Source organism: Polypterus senegalus, chromosome 14, assembly GCF_016835505.1.
Source record: "Polypterus senegalus isolate Bchr_013 chromosome 14, ASM1683550v1, whole genome shotgun sequence".
In the NCBI taxonomy this organism is placed as follows: Eukaryota; Metazoa; Chordata; class Cladistia; order Polypteriformes; family Polypteridae; genus Polypterus; species Polypterus senegalus.
The window spans coordinates 141,660,533-141,681,315 of NC_053167.1; the positions used below are offsets into that span (position 1 = coordinate 141,660,533).

General features: G+C 44.9%; 1 protein-coding gene across 3 annotated transcripts in view; it reads right to left on the bottom strand.

Moving 5' to 3' along the window:
* Window positions 1–20,783, bottom strand: part of fggy (FGGY carbohydrate kinase domain containing) — a 155,690-nt gene that overhangs the window by 51,984 nt on the left and 82,923 nt on the right. For all 3 annotated transcript variants that reach the window (XM_039734715.1, XM_039734716.1, XM_039734717.1), the window contains exon 7: window positions 1–129. In XM_039734715.1, the coding sequence (XP_039590649.1) occupies window positions 1–129 (129 nt within the window). The remainder of the gene's footprint in view (window positions 130–20,783) is intronic.

Here is a 20,783-nt window from a genome sequence, read left to right on the forward strand (position 1 = left end):
CTAGTCCTCCAGCGTGGGCATCGATTAGAGATGCTGCCACAGCAGTTCCCTCACGCAGACCCAGCTGCTGGGCAGCTTCTTTTGTCAGCCCAGTGCCCAGGGGAGTGCCAGGGGTGCACACTTGACTTCCTGGAAAGAAATTAAAAAGAACAAAGGTTTAGGCTTAGTAGAAAAAAGAAACAAAACTAAACGGCCATCACTTCTTTATCCTGAGGGTCTGTCTGTGGCTTGAGCCCCTCAATGAGAATGAGACCACCCAAAACCTCAAACCCTCCACATCAGAGATCAATACTCTGGACTGATAGAGGTGCTACACTCAAGTGATACCTGATGGGATGCAGGTGGGCACAGCCCAAGGGGGCAGAAAATGCCAAGACACCCAGGCGCACAAAGGGTGTCTCTCACCTGGGAGCTCTAACATTGCTTTATTAATGTGTTATAAGCTGGAGATGGTGGGCTCTATATGATGATCACTGGGGGCCTTGGGGGGACTTCTTGAGGTCAGTTGGGAACAATTTGAGGGGAATGGCAGGCTGCAGATCCAAAATCAGCAAAACTGAAATGAAGATCAAGAAAGAAAGACGATGTGGGCAGACTAAAGGGGGCAACACGCCAAAGAGGTGAAAGGTGGTATATGATAGATAGATAGATAGATAGATAGATAGATAGATAGATAGATAGATAGATAGATAGATAGATAGATAATGTGAAAGGCACTATATAATGATAGATAGATAGATAGATAGATAGATAGATAGATAGATAGATAGATAGATAGATAGATAATGTGAAAGGCACTATAGATAGATAGATAGATAGATAGATAGATAGATAGATAGATAGATAGATAGATAGATAGATAGATAAATAGCGTGAAAGGCACTATATGATAGATAGATAGATAGATAGATAGATAGATAGATAGATAGATAGATAGATAGATAATGTGAAAGGCACTATATAATGATAGATAGATAGATAGATAGATAGATAGATAGATAGATAGATAGATAGATAGATAGATAGATATGAAAGGCACTATATACAGTAATAGATAGATAAATAGATAGATAGATGTGAAAGGTACTATATAATAGATAGATAGATAGATAGATAGATAGATAGATAGATAGATAGATAGATAGAGTGAAATGCACTATAAGATAGATAGACGTGTTAACATTGAGGAAGGTGACACGTCACACATAATCTCCATGTTATATAGCGCCTTTCATTACTATGCCGAGATGCTTATACAGTATCAGGACAGGCAGTGTAAGCCGCTGGTGTTGACTGAAGCAGTTCCACTGTCAGCCAGTAGGAGGCAGCACCGCCTGACTTAACAACAGCGTGAAGCAGAGGCCGGCAGAGGGTGTAATCAGACCAAGGCGGCCCACAGACACAAGATCCTCAGTCCTCTGCCTTTTAAGACACTGAGAAGAAGCCAAGCGCCAAGAGAAGCCCCAAGGGAGTTGTCACGGCTGCCGCACGGCTGTGCTTTGCTTTCCCTGCCAATTAAAAAGCAAAGGGCAAATCCAGATGGCAAACTCCTGTCTGCACTTTCCCTAAAATGTTGTTGCACTGGAAGGCTGTCCCTGCTGCTCCTGCGCCCTCCGCCCCATGTGGCTCGCCGTCTGGATTACTAATGAGGAGCAGACGCTGACCCCAGGGACTCATCAGCCGCTAAGACAGATGGAGGCCCAGGTAAGCCCCTCCAGGACCCAAACAACAAAAGGGAACACCAGAGACGTGGCAATGACTCTGAGTCTGGGGGGTGAGGAGGGGTTCACGGGGCTGTCAGTCTGTGGCATGTGTGTCATTAATCCAGCTCAGGAAACGCTCGTTAACATCTGTCTAAGAGCGCAGCCCCCACCTCGAAGGCCAGGGGGATCACAAGGGATAAGGTGCACATGAGAAGAAGCAGCAGCTGCACCGCAGCAGGGACGTTAAGAGAGAAGCAAGCCAAGCCCACACACACACACACCACAGGGGGAGTTGGCTGGCACAAAGACGAGGGGTCAGCATTGGGTAGGCCATGGAATCCAATAGAAGACTTAAGTGCAGACAACTACAGAGTTTGTGATGTACCCCCACATAAGACAGCCACCAAAAGCTTGTGGTCAAACCCATACATCAACCAGATTTTAAAATGGTGGCATCTGATGATGTCCCCACCGTGTGTTGTCACAAGTGTACCTAAAGCCATTTTGTCTTGTTAAACCCTAAAAACGGTACACAGAGCCATACAATCTGAGACATAATGGCGTCCCCCTGTGTCCCTGAACTGGCCCGGAAGTCACAGTGCTTGGCTGCTGGCTGGCATATCTGTCGTGTCTCCCGCCTATGCTTGTGTTCTACATACAATATGTTTATGGATTATGGCTTCTGTCCCAGTGAATTAGTACCACAAAGTCGATGCTCTGACCCCAGCTCGGGTCCTGCTCTCTTAGTCCCCGATCCTTATGGTGACTTTCAGGTCATCTGAATCCTCGTTTCAGTTCTCCATTCTTCCTGCCGCTTACTCTTGTTGGCAGCCTGAATGTTCTTCTGTCCACTGACCCACCTCTCCATTTCCTGTGGTGGGCTCATCCCTGTCCTACAGGTTATGAGTTCCAGCTTTATCACGAGCCGACTCCCAAATCCCATTCCACAGAGGTTTGTACTTGTCCTTACTTTCCAGCTGGTGTTTCCTAATGTCTACACTGTGACCTTCACTTGAGCTCTTTGCTTTCCCTCTTTGGGTGCCAACGTCTCCTGGGCCTGTGACAGTCGGGCTCAACTGCTGCCCTGTGCTTCTGTTGTGTTTCAGGGACGGACACCCAGTCCACAAGCACCTGGCGTGACAATACCTGCAAATTTAGACCTGAAAAGGTGTGTGTGCACCTGAAAGAGCTCAACAGGTGAGCGCAGAAGAGATGGAGAACAACAAGATGAAGTCAGAGAAATCAGGAAAAATGGCACAGCACAGCACAGGTAGTGCCATGGAACAGCATTTAGGAGAAGGGGCGGGGTCACATGTATGACATGGGAGTGTCCAGGGGTGTGGCATGACAGCTACTATTTGTGTCACTGCCCCATATCACGTACAGCCACATCCCCCTGCTTGCATACTATGAAGCCACCCAAAATAAATGAGGAACACATTCCCAGATGTGACCTCCAGCCGCTGCCCCCCCAACCCCAAGGGAGACTGCGTGATTGGCAGCCTGTTAAAAATTAATTTCCGCCTTCTGCAATAGAGATATAAGCCACCAAATGGACGCTCCGCTAAGTGGGCTTCTGGGAAAAAGCCACATCAGGCCAGTCCTGCACGGTGAACCCGAGCGTCAGCAAAATGGGAAGCAGATTGTGGGGGCCTCAGTGTCTCGCCGGCATCCACTTTCTTTAGGAGCAGCAGAGACCACCGACCCGCGCGGTTAACCCTTTACTTCCTAGCTGCTGTCCTCTGACTGTGCTGCGCTGTAGCCATGTGTCCTAAATGTTTGGTGGAGGGACAATCTATGGGGACCTGGGTGTGACGCGACATCGATCACCCTGACCTTCACTGCCAGCTTGAGAGACCCTTGAAGAAAAGTGCGTCCCCCACACAGACACCGATGCTGATTTGTACACAACACGCCCTTTTGCATTCAGCCCCCTTCACCTTTGACTTTTTGTTCTGTTGTAACCTTCTGCAAGAATCACTTCAAATCCATTGTGTCCCTCATCGAGTGACACTCAGCACCCCAGGAGGACATTTTAAGGAATGCTGCAGTGGTACTGAAAATAAAAAAGACATAAAAACCAACCGAAACAGCCCCTTGGCACAAATGTTCAGACCCCCCCTAATCAGTTCTTAGCTGAGCAGCCATTGCAGCATGGAGTCTTCACACATCTGGATTTGGGGGGATTTCCTTCCTTCTCTTCTCTACAGATCCACTCCAGCTCACTCAGACTGGATGGAGGCCACCGGTCTCTCCAAAGGTGGGTTCAAGTTCTCCGGCTCTGGCTGGGAGACTCGAGGACATTCCCGGAGTTGATCCTACGCCACCCACTTATTGTCTCGTAGGATGGCGAGTCTTCATCCCGGAGGTCCAGAGCACACGGAGCAGGTTTCCATTAAGGTGATCGGTGGGCTTCTGCTCCTCCGTTCAGCTCTTCATCAACCCCGTCTTGTCCTCCCAGCCACTGGACTGGTACTGCACTGGTGACGAGCGGCTCCTGCTTTCCTTCAGACAGGACACTAAGAGTTGAGGCCAAACACTTTGCTTACATCACCCCAGAGAATCTTCTTTCTGCCAGTCTGAGAGCCCACCAGGGGGTCTTTCACTGAGCTGAGGCTCCTGCCTGGCCAATCCATCGAGGGCTGCAGTGACGGCTGTCCTTCTGGAAGTTTCTGTCAGATCCACAAAGGTTCTCTGGAGGTCACCCCGAGTGACCACTGGTCACCTCTCTTTCCATAGTTGCTCTGCTTGGCCGGGCAGCCATCTTAAGTTTAGCTTGTTCCAGTCTCCTTACCTTGAAGGATTATGGAGGCTCCAGGGAACACTCGAAACTTCACAAATGGTTTTCTCCACACGTAAGCGGGTCATGAAACACATTTATTTAATTACTAGTTGGGCTGCCCCTCTAAGACGGGTTGACCACAGCAGATCTCAGCGCTAACGTTTGCAGTGCGCCGTCTATTTTGTAATGCATGTGCTAATAAAAGTGCGTTGCATTTGTCATTCCAACAGATGGTGCATCAGACACCCTTAACGGTGGCCCTTTCTGCACCTGTGCAGAATCTCGAGTGCCATGGCAAGCACACGCAGTGCGGGTGCGGTTCTCTCTTCGTGGAGGAGCCACACACACTTTTTATTTTCTTATTTTTCAACAGTCTGTGGGCACCACGCCCAGACCGCTCATCTCCTTACCCAGCTTTGAATAAGAAGGGCGTGGACTTGAGGTTTAATGCACAATGGAGGGCACAACCTACAAAGCAGAGGGAGTGTGCCCATGGTAAGGGGCACAGTCTGCAGCTTTCAGCTTAGGGAGAAGACCTGCAAGCTGCAGCCAAAACAAAGCAATGCGCCTCTCTGCACAATGCCACCCTGGAGCTCACATTTGGCAGCTCTGTAGTACAGATGTTCCCCAAAAGATGGCACCATTCCTAAACGTTTGCCATCATGACTTCAAGAGACAAACCTGCACCAACATGCAGCCCTCCACACACCAACTCGGTCCCCAAATTACAAATAGGTGGCACCACATGTGGGTTTGTACAGTAAGTGGGTATGGAGTGGAAAGAGAAACTGACACTGGCATCTTTACGCAGCCAACGGCCAGTTGTGCTGGTGAAGTCAACACTTGGCATCATTCTGGTGGCTGAAGTGTTAATAAAACAAAATGATGAAGGCCTGGTGCCCCCTGTACTGGTGGTGTTGTGGCCCCATTTTGGGAATCAGCCTCTACCAGGAGTGCCAGTTGTCACCGATCCTTTCTGTGACTTTCGTGGATGGGATATCAAGACTCAGTGGGTAGTCGCCTGCTTGAGTGGCACCTGTGGCGTTTGTGGATGAAGATTCATTCTGGCGCCCCCTGGAATGATTTGCTCTCAGGTTTTGTGCCCTCCGAATGGAAATCAGCCCATCAGAACCTCATAATGAAGAGTGGGCCGCTGTCTTCAAATGAGGGGTGCTGATCAAGAGACTGGGCAGTGGGTTAGGGTGGCAGCTGTTAGAGCTCAAGGTTTGACCAGCGGTGCAGTGCGGACGGGAAGGGGTGACGTCAACCGAGCCTCTCCGCTGGGTTAAGGGGGCCAATGCAGGAGGACCTCAGGGTGGGAGTGTGTGCCCATTAAGGATTTAGAGGTGCCAGCTGAAGGGGTTGGCACATTTTGGGACTCTAGTCCTGGCACACACACACACGTGCTAGGAGACTCCACAACACACTGGAGTGATTATACTTCACGCATGGCTAAGGAATCCCCCAGGAGCATTGAGGGGACTGCCAGCCTGGCAGGCGTTCCTCATCTTGATACCACTGTGACCTTCAGCGGGAAAGTTCAACCACAAAGAGCTTAGCAGAACAATGGCAGTACAAAGTCTCCCAGGGGCTTCACTTTCACTTTCTGGCATGAAAAATACCAGTCAGGTGCCAAATCCCTGCTAAGTGGCACAAGAGGGCACAGCTTTGTCCTGGGAATGGCACACCTGACCACTGCGAGGAGTGCCTAAGCAGAGAGAAGCACCCCCCTCAGGAAGCAGGACCGGCGCATCCAGGCCCCCCCTGGGGTGGACACAAGCACGCCGTTCACAAGCCTTTCGGAGTTCCACTCGCACCCACGCCATTCCAGAGAACGCAAAGTCACGGTGAGCGGCTGGTAACCAAAGAAGGGGAATTCTGCCACTGACACGGCCTGCCCTCCCCGACTCCGTCGCCCGCATTTAGCACCGCGGCTCCTTTTTCGTTTCTTCTCTCTTCAGAGGGAGGCTAGAATTAGAAACACAAACATCGGCGCGGCGCCAGCAGTCTGGACAACTGGGGGGGTCAGCGCCAGGACTCATTGTGTTGTGCTGTGGGGGGTCGAGGACAGTAGCAGCTCAAGACAGGGTGGCTTAGCGGCTAAGGAGAGGACCGTAAAACAACATGGCTGCTGGTTCAAAGCCTCACTTGTGTGACCCGTCAGCGCCAACATGGTATGGAGGGGTGTGAGGGGCCGGAGCCCACCCTAGTGGCAGGAAACAGCCTTCGATGGGACACCAGTTAATCACAGGGTCCACTAACATTCAGACATCACCACTTGGGGCCATCTACCCAATTAAACCAACGTGCACATTCTCTGGATAAAAATAATGGAGCACAGGTGGGTACAAGACCCTCCGAGACAGGCAGACCGGGTGACTTGGCAACTGGATGGCCATTTGGAAAATTAATCATGAAGTGGGACTCTAAGGACCTGGAAAAGGCTCACTGTGCCAACCTTTAAGAGACTAGGCAGAGTGGCACAGCCAGACTGTAAACCACAAGGAAGTGACGTCGGACCACCAAGTGACCCTCCCTGAGCTATAACGGTTGGCAAACTGCCTGGTGAAGGTTTTCACTCTACAAAAGGTGCCACATGAAATAAAAGATGTGTACGTGGACGCCGAATGCCAGTCTGTCTGTCTGTACTTTATACAGCGCCTTCCGTGGCCGTCACCCCAAACAGGAGCTGTAGACAGAAAACAAGAACACAACTCAAAGTGATGTCACTTTCTAACCTGCTTGGGTCCTGAACAGGGTCATGGGGATCCTGGAGCCTATCCTAGCCAGCATAGGAGGGCAAGGCAGGAACAAAGTGCCATTCCTCACAGGGCAAACACAAACAAGAGCCAATTTAGTGTTGCCACTTCACCTAAGCGGCATGTCTTTGGACTGTGGGAGGAAACCCACATAAACACGGGGAGAACATGCAGACTCCACGCAGGTAGGACCCGGGACACAAACCCCAGGGGTCTCCTTAATGTGAGGCAGCAGCAGCATCACCACTGTGCCACCGTGCCACCCCATAACACAGGACTCAGTATCACTGCAATGCAGCTGCTGACGTTAAAATACACAACATCCTCATCGTCAGTCTTCTCTCTGCACGGCGCCTTTCATACTGCCACACAGCACCCAAAAATATCACACAATGAAACTCAGAGTGGGCGAGTGAAAGGCGCTATATCAGCAGTCTTCATTCTGTAGAGCACAGCGCACGATAATAGAAGGAAACTCAAAGCAGATTGGTGAAAGTCACTGCATCAGCACTCTTCATTCCTCCTGTACCCTCTAACTCCTTGGAGAGCACGACACAGATGAGTGAAAGGCGCTATATGCCCGGTCTTCATTCTGTATAGAGGCGTTTGTACTTCCACACATCACAGAATATAAAGAAACTGAAAGGAGATTGTCATTGGCCTGGGGGTTTGGAGTCTATCCCAGCTAGCACAGGGTGCCAGTCCATCACCGGGTCAACATACACACGGGCCATTTTAGTGTCACCAATTCACCCAACATGCAAGTCTATGGAATGTGGGAGGAAACCCACGTAGACACGGGGAGAACATGCAAACTCCACACACTGAGGTCCCTGGACGCAAACCCCAGGGTCTCCTAAACACGGTGCCACCATGCCGCCCAAAGTAGATGAGGGAAAGGCACTATAAGTTCACACAATACACAAATACTATAATGCAAAGAAACTGAAAGTAAACGAGTTGATGGAAGGCGCTATATACTGTACGGGCATCATCTGACAAGTGCGGTAAAAAAGCGAATTAGACAGCGTGTTTTGGAAAAAATCGCTTCAGACTTCCGTAGAGCGTAAACAACGCGTCACTTCAGCCCTTCTTAGTTCGAAGAGTGACACCTGCTAGGCGGGACGTCACCAAATGACTTGTGGCGCCGTCTCAGAGAAAATTACCCAGCGAACCTCGTAATCATCCTTTCCGTAGAGCATATTTTACAATAAAACACAGCACAAAAAATAAAAAAGAAGCTTAAAGTAGATGAGTGAAAGGCGCTATATGACCAGTCTTTACTCTGTACAGCACATTCAGTGCCGCCACATTGTAATACAAAGCAACTCAAAGCAGACTAGTGAAAGGCGCTATATTATCTTTCTTTAGTCTGTATAGCGCCTGTTATAGCGCCACACGGCACACAACAATATAACACTTAATGTACTCCTATCATCAGTCTTCAGAGCGCCTTTTAAATTTCCACATAAAACACAACCAAAAAGAAACAGAAAGCAGACAAGTGAAAGGCGCTATATGAACAATCTTAATTCTGTATTTACATGTATGACACAGTAAGAAGTTGAAAGAAGACTAGTGAAAGGCGCTATATTATTAATCTTTCTTCTGTGCATCTCTTTTAATACTTCAATGCAGCATACAACAATAACCCGGGGCAGACTAGTGAAAGGCGCTATATCATCAAACTGTATGCTGAACAGCACCTTGTACACAACAGAAGACTCAAAGAACATTTACAGCATTCACTTAATAAAGTCGCCTTTCAACATAAGATCCATCACAGGGCAGCGTAAACTGACAACGCAGCATCTGTAGGGGGCGCTCTTGCAGATGCCACACCAAAGAGGACAACATGTTCAAAGTGGAGCCTCTGTTATAAATAAAAATAAAGAACAAAGCACATGTGGAGGGACGAGCAAAGGGAGAAAAGAGCAAACATCTGCTGCCCCCCTGCTTGGTCAGACCCACACGTAACAATTTCACGTCGCTCCATCCGCCTAACAACAAACATGAACCTCTGGTAGATCAGGGTGGGCAGCAGCCTCCACGACCGCTGCACTTTGGGCCTTTCTGGTAGCCTTCACGCTGAGCACCTTAAAAGGGTAAACACACTGTCCCTTTAGTGCAGTCTCTCTCTCTCTTTCTCTCTCTGTCAGCAGCCCCTTTGTCACCTTAAGGGGTCAGATGTGTCCAGACGTTGTTGGCCTCCCTACCCTCTGGTAAGTACTGTCCAGGTCACTCTCCTCCCTTTCTGTCCCTGTCCTGTGCGTTGACCCGAAAGCTTCTACTCGTTCCAATAGGCGTTAGGATGAAGAGTGTAATGTGAGAGATTAATGTTATATAGCGCCTTGCAGAGTACGCCAAAGCACACAGAACATGATGAGGTTAACAAGAATTAAATGCCAACACACACAGCTAGACTCTAATCGGGGCAAACCGCAAAGGGCACTTGAAACAATCAAGAATGCTTGTTAAGCAACAGGAGGCCACTAGGGGCAGCGGTGGGCAATGACACCTCCAGGTCTGCTTCATGTGACGCTGCCTTTGTTTAATTTCTTTACTAATTCATGAAGAAGGTTATGAGAAAGATGAGGGGGACCGAGTGACCTTGTGGATACAAAGTCGCAAGGTTGCCAGTTCAGTCCAGACCACCATGTCACCTGCTTGGGCTTCATTTGTGAAAAAAAAAACAACAAAACAACAACTGTGCTAAAGCTCTGTACTTGTAAAGTAAAAAGGCGCTATATAAGGAACACCTTGTGCTGGATTAGTAGAACTTTAAGGCACAAGACTACATGTCCAGTCACCCACCATACCAACAACTTAGGCTGCATGTACTTAAATTAAAAATATATATATACAGTTTATATATGACAATGAGTGTACCAGACACACTGGACCTGCCAGGTGTTCATTAGGGTAAGGCGCTATATAAAGCAGGCTGTGTGCACCAGCGACCCAGATAAGGCGTTGGGCTCTAAGTCAGCATGAGTGCAATCGGCACCTCCATCGGACAGCGAACCTGCTCAAACTTTAAAAATAAATAAATTATAAATATTATAATATTTATATATCATATATATATATATATATATATATATACGTGCAGTGAATCCACTTGACTTGAGTATTCCTAGTCTTCCTCCTCTTTTTCTGTACGTTTACCATTCATTTGCTCAGAGGTTGATGTGCTTGTTGTTTCCAGAGCAGCTCTTCTTTTCTCCACCCTAGCGGTCCACTTTTTCTCTTCTTCCGTCGGCATCTTTTCGCGTTAAAACTGATTAAGTCCGTGTTTGTGTTGCAATTACTTAGTACGTTTTCTTTAATTTTTCACTTAAGTTGGCACTTAAATCTTCAATCTGCCTTAAGAATGATTTAAGATATGAAGGGGTAGGGGAAGTGATGGCGAAGGTGGTAGGAATGAGAACGGCGCCCATACACATGTGCCATACTGCCGCCCTGCTGGCCACTGCTGAGAGTTAATTCTACAATAAAAAAAAATAAAAATAAAAAGGAATAAAAATCATCACCCTGAAAGCAGATAACAGACGTCACGTAGTATACGTGAACCAAATTTAAGGTCAGCGGGTCAAGCGGTTTGTGAGCCACAGGTGATTTAAAATCCTGGACAGACAAACGGACAGCCACGGTAGCATATTATATATATATATATATATATATATATATATATTGTGGTCTAAGGCTGGCTTGTCATCACGGCCAGTACCCCCAGGCCACCAGATGGAGCTCTCCCTGCAGCATGGAGGTGTCCCGGATGCCAGCAGGGAATCATGGACTATGGAGTTTTCCCTTACAAACCTGCTGGATACCCCAGGGGCCAACAGAGGACGCTGCAGGGAGGCACAGAGAGTCGTATGTGCCCCATAACCCGGAAGTGCGTCACAGGCAGAGCGACAGCAGAAGTGACGTACTTCCGGGCTGAAGAAAAGGACTTTTTATCTGACCCGGAAGTGATAAGGATCACATGAACTGGGGATTGGAACACTTCCGGGTCAGGGACTTTAAAAGGATTGTGACAGCTCCCAGACGGCGAGCTGAGCTGGGTGGATGGGTGGCAACGCGTGGAGGATTGGTTTATTGTATTTGTGATTAATTTAATGAGTACAGTGGAGAGGAGGGTGCTTGGTGCACTGTTGTGTAATAATAATAAAGTCAATTATTGGACTTTTACTTGGTGTCTGACGTTTGATCGGAGGGTTCAAGGGAGCGATACTGCCCCCTATCTGTCACTATATATATATATATATATATATATATATTGTCACACACGCGCGCATGGGAGGCAGCTAAAGGGCTCGAGTGAAGGCAGTTCTGAGCCATGCCGGGATGTGGCAGAGCGCACTAACTCTCTTTCTCACTTCCCTGTAGACCTAACCCGGAGGTTCCACCTGTCTCTCTGGGCGTCACTTCTGGGACCGAGCCAATGGAGACAGACCTTGCCAGCTCCGGCCCCTGATGTCACATCCGGGACTGAACCAATGAACGATGAACACGTGCCCGACCCTTATGACCTCACTTCCTGTCTCCCCCTTTAAAAGCCTTCCCTTTTCCCTTCTGTGTCAGTCTTGTTTTGGACTCTGTTGTAAGCACTTCAGTGCTGGTATTTAAAAGAAAAACGAAGTTGCAGCCGGGATACCGAATTACATGGGTGGCTGCCCCAAACCTTTTTCTGTCTTTGTCTCGTTTTGTGACAATATATATATATATATATATATATATATGTATATATATAGGGTGGGCCATTTATATGGATACACCTTAATAAAATGGGAATGGTTGGTGATATTTTCAAGATGGGTGGTGACCATGGTGGCCATTTTGAAGTCGGCCATTTTGGATCCAACTGTTGTTTTTTCAATAGGAAGAGGGTCATGTGACACATCAAACTTATTGGGAATTTCACAAGAAAAACAATGGTGTGCTTGGTTTTAACGTAACTTTATTCTTTCATGAGTTATTTACAAGTTTCTGACCACTTATAAAATGTGTTCAATGTGCTGCCCATTGTGTTGGATTGTCTTCTCCCACTCTTCACACACTGATAGCAACACCGCAGGAGAAATGCTAGCACAGGCTTCCAGTATCCGTAGTTTCAGGTGCTGCACATCTCGTATCTTCACAGCATAGACAATTGCCTTCAGATGACCCCAAAGATAAAAGTCTAAGGGGGTCAGATCGGGAGACCTTGGGGGCCATTCAACTGGTCCACGATGGCCAATCCACTTTTCAGAAAACTGTTCATCTAGGAATGCTCGGACCTGACACCCATAATGTGGTGGTGCACCATCTTGCTGGAAAAACACCAGGAACGTGCCAACTTCAGTGCATAAAGAGGGAAACACATCATCATGTAGCAATTTCGCATATCCAGTGGCCTTGAGGTTTCCATTGATGAAGAATGGCCCCACTATCTTTGTACCCCATATACCACACCATACCATCAATGTTTTTGTTCCAACAGTCTTGGAGGGATCTATCCAATGTGGGTTAGTGTCAGACCAATAGAGGTGGTTTGTTTGTTAACTTCACCATTCACGTAAAAGTTTGCCTCATCACTGAAACTACGGATACTGGAAGCCTGTGCTAGCATTTCTCCTGCGGTGTTGCTATCAGTGTGTGAAGAGTGGGAGAAGACAATCCAACACAATGGGCAGCACATTGAACACATTTTATAAGTGGTCAAAAAATTGTAAATAACTCATGAAAGAATAAAGTTACGTTAAAACCAAGCACACCATTGTTTTTCTTGTGAAATTCCCAATAAGTTTGATGTGTCACATGACCCTCTTCCTATTGAAAAAACAACAGTTGGATCCAAAATGGCCGACTTCAAAATGGCCACCATGGTCACCACCCATCATGAAAATATCACCAACCATTCCCATTTTATTAAGGTGTATCCATATAAATGGCCCACCCTGTATATATATACTAGCAAAATACCCGCGCTTCGCAGCGGAGAAGTAGTGTGTTAAAGAAGCAATGAAAAAGAAAAGGAAACATTTTGAAAATAACGTAACCTGATTGTCAATGTAATTGTTTTGTCACTGTTGTGAGTGATGAGTGTTGTAGTCATATATATATATATATATATATATTTACACACACACACATAAACATATATATACATATACATACATATCTACATATATACACACACAGCTATTTGGTATCAGTGCAATACGCTGTTTGTTAAAACGGATGACACCCGCTCTTACGTGCAAGTCTGCGTGGATATTATGAACTATCGTATTTGTTCAAGTTCTATTTAAATTTTAAATAGAAGGAATTTTTATTTAGTCGACAGAAATATCTTTGGTAGGAATGGTAAAAACAGACAGGAATATTATTCCTGAATAAATCAACTCAAACCTTAAACAACTTATAATATTTTGCTCTCCATAAAAATATCTCCTGTGTAAATTATACAAGTTAGAAATAAAGTAAACGTTAAAAGAACAAACATTCAAATTTCTTTACTCTTATGTAATTTTATATATAAAATAAACTTAGATTTTAAATATCCCAAAAGATTTTGCTCTCCATAAAAATATATCCTGTCAAAATTATACAAATTCAAATATGAACATGCTGCATAACAAAACCTGGAAATATAAATAAAATGTGTTCCTTTCAGCAATAACAAATCAAATCATTCAGTTGTCTTTGCTCATATGTCATTTTAGAGCTGGACGCCTGGCATCTTTTTTGGCCACAGGTTCGTTTCTGTTTGTGTGAGGTTCTGTGTTGTGGAGATTCTCAGGATGGATTGCAGGTGCTCATCAGTGAGGCGACTCCTGTGTGCTGTTTTGTTAGTCTTTATCACTGAGAAGAGCTTCTCACACAGATATGTGCTACCAAACATGCACAAGGTTCGAGCCGCATGTAGACGGACTTTTTGTTCTTCAAAGTCACCAAAGCGCCGTGCAAACTCAGTGCGCTCAGTTTATCAGCAAAGTGCGTTTTGGGAACACCGTAGTGACGACTTGGTTTAACATTACTTGGCAACAGGGAAAGTGGGGCAAGTGGTTGTGTCTCCCATAAAAGCAGCTTCAATTGAAATCACTTTGTGATTGTGCACGGGTAAAAACGTCCGCTGAAGTGTCAGATTCTTATTTAATTATTCTGCTTTCTGTATCTTCTGCATTGCATTCAGGTTACCCTGATGTTTTGTTTTATAGTGCCGTCTTAGATTAAATTCTGTAATTACAGCCACATTAGCTCCACAAATGAGACACACGGGTTCAGTAAACATATACTCAGCCTCCCATCGGTTTTTAAAGGCTCTATTTTCAGAATCAACTTTTCTCTTCAGCATCGTGTGAGCTAGCTTCGCAATAACTTGATTAACTCGTAAGTGTTCGGCAAGGCAGCTGAAGCGCTGCATTATGGGATCTGTAGTTTATTGTGTTACCAGCGCTTCATATACCCGGCTTTAATAACAATAATACAGTATATAAAATGATCTCGGGCGGATATAATTACACGCGGGCGGATGTGGCCCGCCCCTTGAGTTTGACACATATGGACTAAATAGAACTTGAAAAGATATATTTTTCAAATGTGATCGCAATTCAGATAGAGTTGACGCACTACAGCCTGCATGCCTCAATAAGTCATCCTCCCTCGCTCTTACTTTTTACCGCTCATCTAATGAATACACTGAGTATGGCTTTACCAAAACAATCATTGATGGCAATAAAGTATCCATTATTCAGTATGTAGATCGGGATATATATATATATATATACCAGCGTATCGCAGCGAGAAGTAGTGTGTTAAAAAGCTAGAAAAGAAAAGGGAATATTTTAAAAATAACGTAACATGACTGTCAATATACAGTATTTGTTTTGTGAGTGTTACTGAGTGTTGCTGTCATCAAGGATTTGATTATCATTATTTCTTTCAATCAGGTTCGTATTTGTAGGATGTGTTGTGTTCAAGTTACATTCCGTGTTTGTCAATCGTTGTAAAGATGACAGGTTTCATTCATCGATTCGTTTCTTACTGCATCAATAAACAGCTCGTCTTCTTCTTTATCTGAGACCTGACACACTGCATGCACGGTTTTTTTACACTGTCTTCCTTTAGCGGGACATTGACTTTTTCCAACGTGTGCTTTGTTTCCGCAGTAGTTATTTTATGAATATGCTTATCAGACGCTTCATATTTTTGCTGCCTTTTCAATTGTGTAATTCGGTTTTGTTCAGCTCTTTGAAACTGTTGCTTTTATCTGTGCACTGCGCCAGTTCACGTGAGCCACTCGGTGTACATGCATCGAAGGTTCCCAGCTGTGCTGGTGCCATCTCCTGCTATGTCCATGGCTGTATTTAATGTTACCTTAGTCCTGGCACTTAAAACTTTCTCTCGCAGTTTCGCTGAGTTTGTGTCAAACACCACCCTGACCATCTCATCTTCCTCTCCATAAGCACAGTCCTTCACCCGTGAATATTTAGTGGCAGTTTGCTATTGGATTGCCGCTGACGGACGGCCTTATATGGGCAGGCACTAAATTACAAACGCCAGCGCAGCCTGTCTATGAACTTAATTTAAAGTGTAGGTTTACATCGTGCTTTGTTTCAAGTAGCAGAACTCATGAATATGGTTGTATATGTCACTCGCTCGCTTCTTATTGTTTCGCTGCCTTCTCAATTATATAATGCATGTTTTCTTCAGCGCTTTTTGAGGTCTTCCTGGTTTTCTATGTACTGCGTGATTACGTGGGAGGCGTGATGATGTCACACGAAACTCCGCCCCCACGGCGTTGAAGCTCATCTCCATTACAGTAAATGGAGAAAAACAGCTTCCAGTTATGACCATTACACGTAGAGTTTCGATATAAAACCTGCCCAACTTTTGTAAGGAAGCTGTAAGGAATGAACCTGCCAAATTTCAGCCTTCCACCCACACGGGAAGTTGGAGAATTAGTGATGAGTCAGTGAGTGAGTGAGTGAGGGCTTTGCCTTTTATTAGTATAGATATACTGTACTGCGGTGGGCTGGAGCCCTGCCTTGCACCCTGTGTTGGCTGGGATTGGCTCTGGCAGACCCCCATGACCCTGTAGTTAGGATATGGCGGGTTGGATAATGGATGGATATATACTGTATATAAACTAGCCGTGTAAGCTGGTGATGTTAAAAGCCCGGGCTCCTAGAAACTATTGAAATTTTCAGAAAATAAACTGAAACGCGGAGTCGGTGGTTTGGTTTTGCGGACGTGCTATACCCCCCAAAAACCCCTTGTCAATCAGCGGCTAAGCAAGTTTGTCTTTCCTCGGCGGTTTCGCTTTCCTTTCTTTCAGCTCCATGCTGTAGCCTTGTCCCTGTTTCTTCTTCCGACTCGTTAACTGTTTGAGCTTCATGCTGTAGCCTCGCACTACCGGGCCAGACAGACAGACAGACACTTCCACGCATAGACGTTTATATAGAAGACTAGGGGTCTCTGCACCCTGCTCACTTCACTGGCCAACCCCTGGCCGGGCACTGCCCGCTAGCCACTTCGCCGCTCTGCCACTCGCGTATAAGGAAGCGGATGTACAATTTAAACAGATTGTTATTTTCATAGGAATTGTTACATATGCATAATAGAACTAACTATTTTACATTACAGCGAGTAATCAACCATATTAAAAAAGAGTAAAATGTAATCATTTGAAAGTAAATTATGTTTCATGTTGCGTTTGAGGTATTCGTTTCGTTACACGTTTTTCTTCTGTTTGGCTTTGAAATTAACACGCAAATACTTTTTAAACTAACACTTTTACTGTAAAACCTCAGAAATAATATTTGGAGTTAGCTTTTCATCAAGATCACACTGAATTTTGATTCCGTGTTTGGACTTTCATCGTGACGACTCGACGTATAACTGCCCGTGAGTGGATTTCATTTCTTTCTCTCAAATTTTTCGAATGTTTGTCCCTGTGATTTGTTAATTGTCATAGCAAAAGCTGTTCTAACGGGTAACTGTAAACGTTTTAATACAAATGGCATATCGAGATCTCCATTGGCGTGTGATTTTGAGATGGACTACATGACCTTTCTTGTCGCCTGTTAACATTTCACACGTCAGAATTGTTTGATCAATTGTGAACACAACTAATCTTAATCCAGTGCACAGCCGATCACTCAGACATAAATTACGCGGTAACATTACGATACATCCTTCTTTCAACAGTAATCCGGCCGGTGGAGGACCAGACGGCGTTAACGCTTGTAGATATTCTTCGTGATATTGTAAGTTGATGTTTTCATCTTCCTCACCATCACCTGTTTCAGCAGAGTCTATTGATACGCATTTAACCAACTTGCCGTGTAACCGATCGACAATTTTCGCGTTAATTCGTTTGACTTCATCGTTTCTCGCTGCTATATAGGATTGCCCGCGTATACTCATTTCTTTGGTTGATAACTCTACGGGATGAAATTCTTCTCTTTTATTTGGGAGCTTTTAAATTTTAACATCGCCAATGTCTAGTGAAAGCAACAGAGTCTTGATCTGCTCGCATATTATTTGGTAATTTGAATTTTTGGAACAAAGACTCTTTAGGCATGTTGGTTTATTATAAATGCGAGCGTGATCTTTCGTATTCATACAGAAATCCAAGCAATCTTCTTCATCCGTGTTTTTCAGATACATTTCGTGTAAAGAGCGATACTTCTAGACGTATGGATTTGTCTCCATTATTGGCTGTAGAAATTCTAAAACGTCCGATCGTTTAACTCTTTGGATTCTTTGTTGCGTCGCTTCTCCGTGGTTATAAATATACACCTGACCGAATTGTGGATTCTTTGAAATTAAACTTGTCGTAGCTTTAATTGTTGCGGGCCTGCAGATTCTCATAGCGTAGGTCCTGAATCGTGTAAATCTAAATTTTGAGCACTGAATGATGTGAACGTGTACAGATTATTGTAGACTCGGATATTTTGCCTGCAGTGTTTATGGATTTCACTTTCACCAAACAACAAATCTTTTAATTCTCGTGGATACGCCTCTTCATTAGTTAGAAACTCTACTTTTCCCTGATGGCAACACGAATTAGACGATCTACACGTCTCCGACTTAAAGTTTAAAGCCTTGCAATATCTACATACTTCTGTCATATCATCCATCCATTATCCAACTTGCTATATCCTAACTACAGGGTCACGGGGGTCAGCTGGAGCCAATCCCAGCCAACACAGGGCGCAAGGCAGGAAACAAACCCCGGGCAGGGTGCCAGTCCACCACAGTCTGTCATATCACCTCTGTCCATATATTCGATCTCTTTTCACTGTTCCGTTATTTCAGCGAGTAATAATTTCCGTTTGTTTGCGCTAATGCGATCTTTACGGTCAGTTTTTTGAGACTTTCGACTTTTAGTACTTCCATTATCTCTAAGCTGCTCTGCATGTGTACAGCGCCAGCGTTTTTGAAACCTCTTTATGGCGTTCTACTTTGTCTTCTACTCTTTGTCTTTTATTTCCGCCCCCGTTTGGACTCGCTAGGTTTTCAATTCCACTTGGTCTGTGCGAAGGAGGCGTGTCTGACGAAAGCATTCACACCAATGAGAGGTGAGAGGTCCGTGAGAGGGCGGGAACTGGAAATAGTTGAGAGGAAGGCGGGACTTGAAAAAATCTCTTGGCCAAAGTCTCATCTCAAGATTTTCTTTTATCATAGAGATACTCCATCTACAGTGGGAAGAGAAGAGAACCCCGCCTTTATTACTATTTTTTTTTTTTTTTTGCTTTACAGCCTTAAATGAAAACACACACACTAATATTTCTTCCCAGGTTTACTTACTCATCTCTAACATCCAAGTGAAAGACATCACAGCTACAGTTCATAAAAATGATAAAAAAAATTAAAAAAGCAAGACCTACTGAGATGAATAAAGGATCATAAAGCCCCCCAACACCCAAACTCAGTCAGGTGTCAGTGCCCACCATTCCCATTGCGGTTACTGGCTGTGATCAGTTGTAATGAGTGTGATTACTGGATTAGTGAAGCTGTTCCTGGTCCATTCATTCCCTGACTATGGCTGGCAGGTCACTTTCAAAAGATCTCAGGGTTAGAGTTGTGGATGGACATCGGGCAGGAGATGGAGACAAGAAAATCTCAAAGTCTTTATCAATCTCAGTAAAGTCCATCATAAACAAGTGTTTGGTATGACGAGGACCCTTCCTGGATCCTCTAAACTGGACGGAAGAGCAAGGAGGAAACGGTAAGAGAGGCCAATGGCCACTTCGAAGGAGTTACAGGATTTGATGGCACAGAGTGGTCATTAATGGTGTGTAGTTGACAACAATTTGACAAGCGCTCCACCATTGTGGCATGTTCAGGAGGGTCACACTTCTTAAGAAAGGCCACATTAAGGCTTGTTTGAGCTTTGCCCGAATGCACCTTGAAGATTCTGATGCCAAGTGGAAAAAGGTCTTCTGGTCAGATGAGACCAAAATCAGACTATTTGGCCTAGATACCAAACGGTCCACCAATGCAGCTCACCATCCACAATACACCATACCTACAGTAAAGCATGGAGGGGGCAGCATTCTGTTGTGGGGGGCCTGGGGCTCTCGTTATGGTAGAAGGAAAAATGGATGGGGCAAAATACGTGAGGAAAACCTGCTACCCTCTGCCAGAAAGGTGAAGACGGGCAGTATGTTCACCTTTCAACATGACTACGAGCCAAAGCACACAGCAAAATTGACCACCCAGTGGTTGAAGGAGAAAAAAGGGAATGTCCTGGTGTGTCCAGTCAGAGCCCAGACATAAATCACAGTGACAATCTGTGGAAAGATCTGAAGGTAGCAGACCACCAACACTCACCACCCAATGTGACCGAACTTGAACAGTTAAACTGTAAAGAGGAGTCGGGGGCAAATATTGAGTGGTCTCAGTCGAGGTGTGCAAAGCTGATAGAGAAGAATCAACAGACTCAAGGCTGTCATTAAAGCAACAAAATGACATTGACATGGGGGGGTCCTTCATTAATCTCAGTAGGTCTTGTTTTTGATTTTTTTAATCATTTTTCTGAACTGTAGCTGTGATGTCTTTCACTTGGATGTTAGAGATGAGTAAGTAAAGCTGAAAAAATATTAGTTTGTGTGTCTTCGTTTAAGACTGTAAGGCAAAAAAAAAAAAAACAATGGGAACATTTCGAAGGGGGGATTCTGTTCTATACCCACTGTACGTGTCTATATCTATATATGGAAACAATGTCTGTTCTTGTACAGTAGAGAAAGGTGATAGATAGATAGATAGATAGATAGATAGATAGATAGATAGATAGATAGATAGATAGATAGATAGATAGAAAGGCACTATATAATAGATAGATAGATAGATAGATAGATAGATAGATAGATAGAGATGAAAGGCACTATATAATAGATAGATAGATAGATAGATAGATAGATAGATAGATAGATAGATAGATAGATAGATAGATAGAGATGAAAGGCACTATATAATAGATAGATAGATAGATAGATAGATAGATTGATTGATTGATAGATAGATAGATAGATAGATAGATAG